The sequence below is a fragment of the Mobula hypostoma genome, chromosome 5 (assembly GCF_963921235.1).
Source record: "Mobula hypostoma chromosome 5, sMobHyp1.1, whole genome shotgun sequence".
NCBI classification, from domain to species: Eukaryota; Metazoa; Chordata; class Chondrichthyes; order Myliobatiformes; family Myliobatidae; genus Mobula; species Mobula hypostoma.
Genome location: NC_086101.1, coordinates 188,318,318 through 188,331,731, shown reverse-complemented (window position 1 = coordinate 188,331,731; position 13,414 = coordinate 188,318,318). Strand labels below are relative to the sequence as shown.

Sequence of the window (13,414 nt, the reverse complement as noted above, 5' to 3'; positions counted from 1 at the left end):
CTGTCTGTATTTCCTGAGGAGACTGAGGTCCTTTAACATCTGCTGGACGATGCTGAGAATGTTCTACGAGTCTGTGGTGGCCAGTGCGATCATGTTTGCTGTTGTGTGCTGGGGCAGCAGGCTGAGGGTGGCAGACACCAGCAGAATCAACAAAGTCATTTGTAAGGCCAGTGATGTTGTGGGGATGGAACTGGACTCTCTCACGGTGGTGTCTGAAAAGAGGATGCTGTCTAAGTTGCATGCCATCTTGGTCAATGTCTCCCATCCACTACATAATGTACTGGTTGGACACAGGAGTACATTCAGCCAGAGACTCATTCCACCGAGATGCAACACAGAGCATGATAGGAAGCCATTCCTGCCTGTGGCCATCAAACTTTACAATCCTCCCTTGGAGGGTCAGACATCCTGAGCCAATAGGCTGGTCCTGGACTTATTTCATAATTTACTGACATAATTTACATATTAGTATTTAGCTATTTATGGTTCTATTACTATTTATTATTTATGGAGCAACTGTAACGAAAACCAATTTCCCCAGGGATTAATAAAGTATGACTATGACTATAAGAACGTGAGAGTGAAGTTGAATCAAGTTATCCCCTCTGATTCAAGAGCCTGATGGTTGAGGGTAATAAATGTTCCTGAACCTGATGCTGTGAATCCTGAGGCTTCTGTACCACCTCCCTGATGGCAGCAGTGAGGAAAGAGCATGGCCTGGGTGGTGGAAGGTCCCTGATGGAATTTTTCATGCTTGCTTCTTTGTCCTGGACACGTGCAAGTCCAGTGCTGTCTCTGTTGGGCTGACACGTTCTCCTCTGATCTCGGTTATCACCTGAATGTTACTGGTTTTCCTCCCTCAAAACAAAGGTGTGTGTATTTGGCCAATGTCAAATTCTCCTACGGTGTAGGAAGGTGAATGGTAGAATCGGGACAGAGTTGATGAGAATACGAGCAGAGTAAAAGAGGATTAGTGCTTATAATGCTTGATTGTCAACATGTACCTGATGGATTGAAAGACCTGCAAGTCTGAGTGATTTGGTAGATACAGGTTGAAAGGAATCTCCTCCTGAATTGTTTCTACAATGACCCACTTTTTTTCACGGTGTTGTTGCCCAAAACTGCTTGGTTTAAAGTCTCAAGCTAAAGATGGTACGGTCTTCGGCAGAACAGAGTGTCAGGGCCAAGGGTGGGGGTGGTGTGGGTGCAGACACGCCCAGCCCTGAGTCACCAGGCAAGGTCATTGGATTTCAAACAACTGGTTTATTGATCATTACAAAATGTCTCTCTGATGCTTTCTGCTCCCTCCCCTTTTCCAAACCATGATTCCTCTCTCCCTGCCCTCTTCCCACTCTCAGTCCACAGTAGAGACTCGTATCAGAATCACGTTTATCATCACTCACATATGTCACGAAATTTGTATTTTTGTGTGTCGTAGCAGTATGGTGAAATACATAAGATTACTATGGTACTGTTGAAAAAGTCCTAGACACTCTTATCTATACGTATGTGCCTAAGACTTTTGCTAAGTACTGTATGTCCGTGGCATACCCCGTCTCTTGCCTGTACTGGGAGTGATGCAGTGCATCATGAAGGTAGACTGGATGGAAGGGAGGGATGAGACCATGATGCAGAGGGTAGTGTTTACCACTGCGGATTCTGTTCGTCCAGAGTAATTCTCACACAGATTCAAGATTGTTTAATGTAATTTCCTGTACATAAGTGTAAAGGAGAACAAGATTATTGTTACTCCAGATCTGATGCCGTACCATTGTGATGAAAACACAGGATAAAGAACACAATAATAAAAAAAATGCAATAAATATAAATACATAGCGTTGCTTGTATACAAAGACTGATTGTATGTCCATAAAGTGACACTGCGCACAGGAGTACCTGTACATAAGGTGACCGTCAGCAAATGATAAAGTAGTGTGGTGGGGGGTGTGGAGGGGTGGGTTAGTGAGTGGAGGTGTTGATCAGCCTCACTGCTTGGGGAAAGTAACTGTTTTTGAGTCTGGTGGTCTTGGCATGGATGCCATCTAACCTCCTCCCTGATGGGAGTGGGACAAACAGTCCATGATCAGGGTGGTTGGAACCCTTCATGATGTTGCTAGCCCTTTTCTGGAACCTTTCTCTGTATATGTCTTGCACAGAGCTGGAGCAGTCATGGCGTACAGAATGGTCTCGTCTGTGCTATAATCCTGTAATTTTGTGACAGGATTCTGAATTACCCCTATGAACTGTGCTTTTGGAAAGAGAGAGAGGGGAAAAAAGAGAGCGAAAGATGAAGACTAACTGTTGGACTGTCACTTTAAGGCACGAGAAAGAACTGGCTAACTTTTGGATTTCTGCTGAGTTCGAGATGGAACCGAGCAGCTCCTAAGTTGCTATGGTGACCGAAGGCGGTGTTATTTGATGGACAATCGATGTTATGATTTTTCGGCAGCGTGTTGATACTTCCCAAGGACATTCGCCTGCTTGTACATTTCTTACACAGAGAGAGAAAGGGGGAGTTATTTGAATGACAGTTGGTGCTCAGCACGGGAAGATAAAATAGGAGGTCAGATGATATAGACCTCAGACACCTGTTTTGGACACTGAATGAGCTTTGTTGTGCCCGCAGAAAAACTGGCTTTTTGGAAGATCGATCAGTGGCTCTTGCAGTGAAAAGAAAAGGGCAGTGACCGGTGGGGAGTTGTCCATGTGTCCACCCTTGCCTGGGTGATAGCTCCACCACAGAAAACTGGTTCCCTTTGTTGAAGTCACAGTCGGTGACTTTTAAAGGATTTCGGAGGACAACGAGAAGATCGACGGCGTCAGCTCACCTGAAGACTCAAATCTCTCCCCCTCTCTGTTCATCACTACTCAACTCAACCCCACGAACTGAACTGAACTTAACTTTATTCATCATCGTAAGACTGTATCTTTTTACCCCTAGACCTAAAGAAGCTTAGTTTTTCCACATATATTTCCACACTTACTGATTTACTTACTTATGTATATAATCATTGCTAACCTGTTTGATTTATCTACATTTATGTTACTGTATTGTGTAGTTACTAATAAATATTATTAGTTTATAGCAATACTGGACTCCAAAGTGTTTTTCATTTCTGCTGGTTCTTTATTCCCGTCACGGGGTACGTGACATAATTAATACTTGGCCATGTTCAAGTTTATTTTTTTATAGTTCTTCATTATAATGTTGAATGTCTTTTTGTCGCATGTTGTGCCAACACGCCACAGCAAATTTCTAATACGTATACATAAAGTTGAATCTGCCCAGGTTGAAAACATGAAATGAAATGCTGGAAGTGTTTAAGTCAGACAACATACTGTATCTAAGCAGGGAGAAAAGGTTAATGTTTCACCCGATAGCTTTGGAGATGTGATGGGTTTTAAGCAAATGCAGAGCAAAAGGGAACGGACAGAAATGAGCCTCTTGTGGTACAAAGGAGGGCATATTAAAAATAGTGGGAAAATCGCCAGAATGAAAGCAGTGAAGAGCCAAGTTTCCAGATGTGCAACTGGAAAGAATACCGGGGGAAGGGGGCGTAATCTCTGTAACTGTCACACGTTATTCTGCATTCTGTTATTGTTCTCCCTTGTATTACCTCAGTGCACTGATGGAGTGAAATGATGTGTATCATATTACATGCAACAATAATAAACCAATTTACCAAATTAATTACCCATTTAAATTGACATTTATCAATAATATACCAATTTAAATTAATTACCAATTAATTACCATAGATAGAGAGGACAGCCAGCACCTTTCTCCCCCAGGATGCCAATGGATAATGCCAGAGGATATTGAGGTGAGTGGAGGAAGGTGGGATATCAGAAATAGGTTTTTATACACAGAGTGGTGGGTGTGTGGATGGACTGCCAGGGTTGGTGGTAGGGGCAGATACATTAATTCATTCATTACATGCCATGCCGTATGATGTGGGTGATCATGGTTTTATCATGATTGTTTTTGGCAATTTTTTCTACAGAAATGGTTTGCCATTGCCTTCTTCTGGGCAGTGTCTTTACAGCCATTGTCAATACTCTTCAGAGGTTGTCTGCCTGGCGACAGAGGTCACATAACTTGTGATCTGCACCGGCTGCTCATACGACCATCCACCACCTGCTCCCATGGCTTCAAGTGACCCTGACTGATGGGAGATGCTACACTCTGCCCAAGGATGATCTGCAGGCTAGCGGAGGGAAGGATTGCCTTTCACCTTCTTTGGTAGAGACATATCTCCACTCCACCACCCAGACGTAACATTAGGAGCATTTAAAACATCTTAGATGGGCACACAGATGATAGAAGAAAGGTGGTCTATTTAGGAGGAAAGGATTAGATTGATCTTACAGTAAATTAAAAGATCGGCTCAACATCGTAGGTGGAAGGGTCTGTAGTGTTCTATAAAATAGTAGAATTATTATTGCTAAAGTGTCATTGTTTGTGATGTGGGGTTGTGGATGTGAGTAACCTAATTCAACATGTACTCAAAATGCTGGGGAACTCAGCAAGTCAGACAGCATCCGTGGAGGCACCTGATGAAGAAAGTTCTGGACCCGAAACAGCGACTGTGTATTCTCCTCCACAGATGCAGCTGGACCTTATGAGTTCCTCCGGCTTTTTATGTGTGTCGACCCAGATCATCAATACCTGTAGTCTTTCTTTTTTTAATACACCTCCAACTCAACTACATTTTTGTTTCTTTGCGTGATAATAAAATAGTGGAAATACTCAGCAAGTCGGGCATTTGTGGAACAAGAGACGGAAGTAATGTTGCATGTTGAAGACCCTTTCTGAGTGAGAGCAGGAGGCTGCTTGTATTTGTACCTTTGCTCCACTGTATTGCTGACGCTGTTGGTGATCTGTTTTGTTTCCAGGCAGATTATCAAGTGGCTCCAGATGAGAAGAGACAAGATTGTGGTCTTCATCTCCTAGAGACCTATTTCAACAATGGGGTATGCTTTCTGTAGTTTATCTCTACACTTTTCCTCCCATCTACCTGTATGTAATGCTTAACCCTCCACTGCCTGTCTCCAAACCCCTTAAACTTCACTGGAACATCTGCTCCCACTACCATCTCTGGCAGCGGATTCCAAGCATCTACCACACTCTTGTGCTTAAACTAAAAATTTGTCCCGCACATCCCCTTTAAACTTTACCCCTTGTACCTTAAAGCTAGTATTTAGATAGATAGACATAATTTATTGATCCCGAGGGAAATTGGGTTTCATTACAGTTGCACCAACCAAGAATGGAGTATAAATATAGCAATATAAAACCATAAATAATTATATAATAATATGTAAATTATGCCAGATGGAAATAAGTCCAGGACCAGCCTATTGGCTCAGAGTGTCTGACCTTCCAAGGGAGGAGTTGTAAAGTTTGATGGCCACTGGCAGGAATGACTTCCTGTGATGCTCAGTGTTGCATCTCGGTGGAATGAGTCTCTGGCTGAATGTACTCCTGTGCCCACCCAGTTCATTATGTAGTGGATGGGAGACATTGTCCAAGATGGCATGCAACTTGGACAGCATCCTCTTTTCAGACACCACCGTCAGAGAGTCCAGTTCCATCCCCGCAACATCACTGGCCTTACGAATGAGTTTGTTGATTCTGTTGGTGTCTGCTACCCTCAGCCTACTGCCCCAGCATACAACAGCAAACATGATCGCACTGGCCACCACAGACTCGTAGAACATCCTCAGCATCGTCTGGCAGATGTTAAAGGACCTCAGTCTCCTCAGGAAATAGAGACGGCTTAAAGATAGATTAGTTTTATTTGTCACACGTACATCAAAACTTCCAGTGAAATACATTGTTTAGGTCAATGACCAACACATTCTGGGGATGTGCTGGGGCAGCCCGAAAGTGTTGCCATGCTTCCAACGCCAAAGTAGTGTGTCTACAACTTACTGACCCTAATCCATGTGTCTTTGAATGTGGGAGGAAACGCGGCCTTGGGGAGAACATACTAATTCCTCATTTGCAGTGACGGGAATTGAATGCCGATTGCTGGAGCTCTAAAGTGTCACATGAACCTCTACATGATTGTGCTGCTCTAATAGACATTTCTACCCTGAGATAAAAGACCATTTACCCTGGTGGTTGTTCTGATTGGTCAAGTTATAGTCATTTAAATTGTCTTCATGTATACTGCCAAACGAAACAATGTTCCTTGTTTCAAGGTGCACAACACATTGCATCTAACTCTCACACACAACACGTAAAGTAATATTGTCACAAATAAATGACCAAATGATAAGGTGCGTTTACATCACAAGTTAAATAGTGAACAGTATAATGCTACTGGCGCTTCATATGTGGGGAGATCTGGGAGGTGGCAGAGTGTTCAGATTTCTGAAAGAAGATATCCCAGTCAGATCCCTCTTGTACGCCCGGAACGTTGTCTCCACACCCCACTGCCCACAGGAGGACTGCAGTGAGGAGGAGTCTGTGACCCACCTCTTTGCACACTGTCAGTTCGCAGAGAGGGTGTGGAGGAGGATGGACGGGGTAGTGTCACGTTTTATCCCAAGCAGCTGCGTAACAGAGGACTCTCTGATCTACGGGCTGTTCCCAGGGACGCACACGGAGACCAACATCCGGTGCTGCTGGCAGATCATCAACTCGGTGAAAGACGCTCTTTGGTCGGCCCGAAACTTGATGATCTACCAGCACATGGAGATGTCCGTGGGAGAATGCTGCCGACTGGCACATTCTCGGCTACAGGAGTACGTGCTGAGGGACGCACTGAAACTCGGTGCAGCCACCGCAAGGGCCCGGTGGGGAAGGACCACGGTATAGGTTTCTTCACCCGTGGGAGTGGGAGGGGTCGGGTGGTGGGGAGTATACCTCTCAACAATGGTGTGGAAAGAGTAAACAACAGAGTGCCAAGTGGGTGGCTAAAAGTGTGGAAATGTAAAGTCCGTAATGGAAACATCTGTGAAGGATTGAGAGTCATTGAATGGTTTATTGTATATAATTATATTTTTGAATATATTTTGAAGTTTAAAAAAATCTGATTAATGCTGACAATATCTGTTTGCAGTCAGCGGCCCATTTACCTGAAGTGCCTGTGGACACCATAAAGCAATGCAAAGAGAAACTGGAACAGAGTCCTTGCAAAGAACTCTTTACAGAGTGTGCAAAGTAAGTTTATGGAGTTCTACATACGTGTGCTGTATTTGCACGGATTGGAAATTGACTTTGCATGGTAGGGCAGGGATGTCCCTGTCTCACCGAGATATGAGGCCCCAACAACTATCCTCACCTGGTTCAGCCTGTCAAAATGATGCACTGGGGTCTGGCCGCTGGTGTATACAAACACAGGTGAGAGCTGAGTGGCAGGTGGGGACCAAAGGTGAACTGCCCTAGAACAGACACAACAAGCCTCTTCATCAGAGGATCCACCCCCCCCCCCGAAACCCATACACCCCAGGAGATAAACTTAAATTGACATAAATTATGAATAACTTGCAAGACAGCATTAATAGCAATGAACATAATGACATTAGGAACACACACAAGATGCTGGAAAAGCTCAATAGTTCAGGCTGCATCAGTGGAAAAAAGTAAACAGTCGACGTTTCAGGCCGAGACCCTTCTTCAAGACTGGAAAGGAAGGGGGAAGACGTCAGAATAAAAAGGTGTGGGGAGGGGAAGGAGGATAGCTGGAAGGTGATGGGTGAAGCCAGGTGGGTGAGAAAGGTAAAGGGCTAGGGCGGAAAGAATCTGATAGGAGAGGAGAGAGGACCATGGGAGAAAGGGAAGGAGGAGGGGACCCGGGGGAAGTGGTAGACAGGTGAGAAGGGGTAAAGGGCCAGAGTAGGGAATATTGAAAGGGGGAGGGAAAATTGATATTTATGCCATTAGATTGGAGGCTACCCAGATGGAGTACGAGGTGTCGCTCCTTCACCCTGAGGGTGGCCTCATCTTGGCACACGAGGAGGCCATGGACAGACATATCAGAATGGGAATTGGAATTAAATTGTTTGGCCACTGGGAAGTTCCACTTTTGGTGGATGGAACGGAGGTGCTCATCAAAGTGGTCCCTCAATTACCACGGGCCTCTCAATGTAGCGGAATCACGGAGGGAGTGATCCCGGTGGGGGGGTGGGCGGAGGAGGTAAAGATATGTTGAGTGGTAAGTGACATTAGTGCAGGTTGTCCAAGGTAGTTTTCGGGTTTATCAGGTTTGATCGAGAACCCACTCTGCAAATCTCTGCGTGTCCGCTGGGGAAGTCGATAGCCCATTGTCTGTGAATCCGTGAGGCCTGCCCTGGGCTGAGAGGACTGAGTATGTGGGTGGGAGGCAGGAACGGGCTGGCACTGCAGTTCTTTTTTTGTTGTGTTCTGTGTTGTTCTGCCGAGCTTTGTGGGCATGCTGTGCAGGCGCCAGAGTGTACAGTGACACTTGCAGGCTGCCCCCAGCACACCCTCGGGTGTGTTGGTTGTTCACAGAAGCAACACATTTCACTTGTAAGTTTCAATGTACACGCGATAAGTAAACTTGAATGTTAATAGCTTTTTTTCTGAAACTCTTCTTCCACGCACTTGGCATGAGCATGCCCAAACCTAGTGTGACGGGGAGAGGGCAGGAGAGTGGGATTCAGAGGGGAAATAAATCTACCATGATTGAAAGGTGGAACAGACTCGATGGGCCGAATAGAGTAATTCTGCTCCTATGTTTTATGGTTATGGTGTGCGTGTGTGTATGTGTCTGATTCTACTGAACCCATTTTTGGTCCTTTCCTTCCTTTGAGCTGTCTGCAGATTTTTTTAATATATGATTCAGCCTGAATACTGAAGGTTAACAAAGCTAATTTAAGAGCCATAGCTGGATTGCACTGTGATTATGCCAGGCAGCATACAACAAAGAGAAAAGAGTGGGCGTGCTGGGCAGCTGATATACCAGTATCAGTGGTAAGAGTTTAACAGTTGTCATTATTACCCTTCCTTTTGCCGTGTACCATCGCTGATTTTGCTGTTTTATCTCTTCTGTGCTTCTGTCGAGATAGCCATGGCTTTTGCGAAGAACTTCTGCATCTGTGTCAGGAGGTTGATTGTCGTGGGCAGACATACCCAGGGTATAAATGGCATGAAAATGAGCTCTTTGCAGCCACAGCCCAGATAGGACTTGTTACATAAACCTAAAATCAGAATAAATTATACGTAACTTGTGAGGCAGAAGTAACAAAAATGAACATAGTGACATTAGTGCAGGTTATCCAAGTAGAATTAAGTTTTATCAAGTTGGTTCAAGAACCAACTGTGTGAACCTCTGCAAGTCCACTGGGGAAGTCTGTGAATCCACAGTGCCACCGGAGGCCGGAAGCCAGAGACCTCTTTCCTGATGGCACCATCAAAGAGGGCACAGCCCAGGCAGTGGCTTCCTTGAAGCTGTCATCTTCCTGAGTCATCACTACTTGTAGGTTTCCTGTATGCTGGGGCGAGCCATGTCGTGGTGGAACTGGCCGAGTTCACCACTCTCTGACACCTCGTGTGTTTCTGGGTGTTGGAGTTCCCATAACAGGCTGTGATGGTAGTATGTTCGAATCTATTGAACACAACTACATCATTCTTGACCAAGTGCTTTGTGATACTGAGGTTACGAAAGGTCTGGAATGCAAGTTATTTGTATAGGAAAAGGTACATCTGCCTGTCGTGAGTACAGCAGTTTCATTGACAGCATTGTGTCTGGTAGCGTCACCCTCTGGATTGGAGGAGTGATTACACAGGACGTTGATACGAAAGGTTTAAAGGGGACAATTTCACTCAACTTCACTTGCCTCATCTTTGAACTGCTCCCACAACTTATAGACTCACTTTCAAGGACTCTTCATCTCATGTTCTTAATATGAGTGAAGGTATCCCCTATGATGAAAGACGAACATCTGCTGAAACAAATCTTCTACTCTCAGCTTAAAGAAGGCAAACGTAAAAGAGGTGGACAACAGAAGTGATTCAAAGACGTCAACATGAAGAAATGTAACATCGGCATCAACAATTGGGAAACCAATGCCAAGGACAGGAAATTCTGGCAAGGCATCATCCAAGAAGGAACAGCAACTTTCGAAGCCAACAGATATGCAGAATTAGAAGAAAAGAGAAGAAAATGGGAAGAGAGGCAGCAACAACCAAAGCCGGATCTGCCATCTGGAACTACCTGTCCTGAATGTGGAAGAACTTTCAAAGCAAGATTGGACTCATAAGCCACTTGAGAGCCCATAAGTAGATCAACAGAACGAAGACCAACATCCTCGACCTCGAGGGACAGCCATGACGACGACAATCCCCTATGGTTCAAGAGCCATATAGTTGAGGGATGTTTTTTTATTATTATTATTTCTTTTTTCTCTCTCTTTTGCAGTTTTTTTTTCTTTGCACGTTGGTTGTCTGTCCTGTTGGGTGTGTTCTTTCATTGATTCCATTGAATTACATTTATTTACTGGGATTGTCAGCAGGAAAATGAATCTCATGATTGTATGTGGTGACATAAATGTACTTCGATAATAAATTTATTTTGAACTTTACCCAACTGACCATTATGTCTTTGGACTGTGGGAGGAAGTCCACGGTTTATGGGGAGAATGTACAAACCCCTTAAAGAGGACGCCGGAAATAAACTCCAAAATCCAGCTTCCGAAGCTGTAGTAGCGTCTCATCAACCACCACGCTACCGTGACATCTTGGTCAACATGGACCCATTGAGCTGAAGGGCCCATTTCCTTGTTTCCTTGCAGAGGGACTTTGTGCTTCTGGCTCTTTGTAACCACTGTGTTAATGTAAATGGTGGTGAGGGTTGGGACGTGAAACAATTAGCCGGCCCTTCCCAGGCTCTTTTTCTTCTACCTTGCAAATGTCTCCCCTGTCTGGAGTGTGTTGGTTTTGCTGTTTCCACTCATCACTGGCGTTTTTGTCCAGCTGTTGGAAGTGCTTTGAAGTTGTGGGTGGAGTTATTTCTAGGTGTTCTGTTCTGACTGAGAAGTTGTTTCATTTTTCGTCAGTTGTTACACAAATGAAATTTGTTTGTGAGCCGTCCTGGGTGTATTCTACCTGGCACAGAGTAGCCCATTGGGCCTAATAGCCCAATTCTGCTCCTATGTGTTACCAGCATGTGCAGCATAAACTGTTCACCCCATAAAATGACTGAAGGTTAAAGTAACGGCAAGTTTAAAGTAACGGCTCCCTTTTATTTATTGGAGAGGGTGGAGGTTGAGGATGGCAGAGGAGGAGTGAAGGTGATAGAAGAAAGAGAAATGTTAATTAAGAAGCAGCTCAGAGTGATTTCCTAAAATGGGTGATTACTGACTTGTGCTTTGCCACAGAGAGTTTGAGTGCAGCCTACAGGACTGAACTGGTTCCATACTGTAATGGGTGAGTTCTTCAGTAACGTTTTAGTGCAGCCCTTGCTGAGGTGGCAGTTTCAACTGCACCCGTGAGTCTTTCTGACGACAAATTTGCCTTCATGGCTTCCACAGAAGAAAAACTCATCTTCACATGGCTCCTTTAATCAGTTTCAGGGTTATTATCACTGAGAAATGTCATGGTTTGCTTTGCAGCAGTAGTACAGTGCAATACATAGAAAATAACTCGGTTACAATCAGAAATATATATTTAAAAAGTAGCATGGAAAGAGAGCACATCAGTGAGGTGGTGTTCATGGACTGTACAAACATCTGATGGTGGAGGGGAAGAAGCTGTCCCTAAAACATTGGGTGTGTGTCTTCCGGCTCCTGTACCTCCTTGATGGTAACAATGAGAAGAGGGCATGTCCTGAGTGATGGGGGTCCTTAATGATGGATACCAGCTTTTGGACGTGCTCTTCATGCTGAGGAGGGTTGTGCCCATGAGGGAGCTGACTGGCTCCACGACCCTGTGCAACTTCTTCTCGATCCTGTGCAGTGGCTTCCCCGTCACAGACGGTGATCTAACCAGTTGGAACACTCTCCACGGTATATCGGTAGAAATTTACTTTACAATGGTGAAATATTACAAAGTGCTTAAGTGTTGTGCAAGAGTATTTGGCAAAGGCACAAAAATTCAGAACCTTTCAGGGTTAATGGGTGAGTTATTTTCTGTTGATAGTTGGTCAATGAGATAGTTTCATTCTCGGATTTGCTTGCTTTTGTTGGCAGTGATTCATGCGTTATTTATTGGGTCTAAAGTTGTTTTCAGATGAACAGGCCATAATGCAGAGTTATAACCACAGTAAGAGACACTTCTGTATTGAGTTAACAAAACACATCAGGGTATTTGAGTTTTCACAACTTGTATGAAAGGGGTGGGTAACTCATGTTTTTTTAATAAACAGATTTGTTTCACAAAGGAGCAGGGAGTTGTCAGTCCTGGTGAAGGGTCTGGGCCTGAAGCACTGACTCTTTATTCCTCTCCAGAGATGCTGCCTGACCTGCTGAGTCCCTCCAGCATCTTGTGTGTATTACTCTGGATTTCCAGCATCTGTAGAATCTCTTGTCAGATGCCAGCTTTAATAGAGACATCAGTAGCACCTAGGTGGACTTATTAGATTGCTCACTCCTATGTTTAAGACAAGAATTTTCCTTCATGTACTGACGAAATCCACCAAATTGATGTCTAGCCAATGTAATATTCCTACTTGTGGAAACGGCTGTTTGTAAATTTGTAAAGTACTTTGAGGCATCCTGAAAAGAAACTGAAGGATATTATAGTAGTAATAATAATAATAATAACAATAAGGAGTTAGAGACGTCTTTCCAGAAACAAAAGGGCTCCTTGTGGCAATACAAGACCAGGTGGTTAACACACAAAATTAGCAAAAATACATAATAAAAGACCAACAAATTCAAGACGATAAATGCAGAAAATGCCAGGAGAAACCAGAAACAATCCAACACAATACAGGATCCTGTAGCAGTTTAACTCAATCTGTTACTTGCACAAAAACAATAAAGTGGCAAACATCATTCACCTAAATCTTGCTTTAAAATGCAAGCTCATAAAATTACCTTACACGCCTGATCCAGTTTTAGAGTCCAAGCCCTACAAATTATCTTACGATTGATCTATTATCATAGACAGGACAGTCCATAATAACCATCCAGATATAATATTACAGGATAAACATGCAAGAAGAGCTTACTTAATAGATATAGCCATTTCAAACACACACAACATCCAGAAATTAATAATTGAAAAGCACCAGAAATATGCTGAATTAAAAGAGGAAATTGAAGGACTATGGAACATGAACAGGGTATATACATTGTCCTGATTGCAATATCCACAACTGGTATAATTCCAGAGGCACTACACAATAGCATTAAACAATTAGGCCCATTCACCAACATGATTGGCGGGGTGGGTGGGGGGTGGAATAAACAGTCAATGTTTTGGGCTGAGATCCTTCAGGGC

At 44.0% G+C, this 13,414-nt stretch overlaps 1 protein-coding gene across 1 annotated transcript in view; it reads left to right on the top strand.

The window, feature by feature from the left end:
• Positions 1-13,414, top strand: part of grk4 (G protein-coupled receptor kinase 4) — a 185,187-nt gene that overhangs the window by 133,816 nt on the left and 37,957 nt on the right. Inside the window, exons 4-5 of the mRNA XM_063049532.1 lie at positions 4,897-4,974; positions 7,071-7,171. Of these exons, the coding sequence (XP_062905602.1) occupies positions 4,897-4,974; positions 7,071-7,171 (179 nt within the window). The remainder of the gene's footprint in view (positions 1-4,896; positions 4,975-7,070; positions 7,172-13,414) is intronic.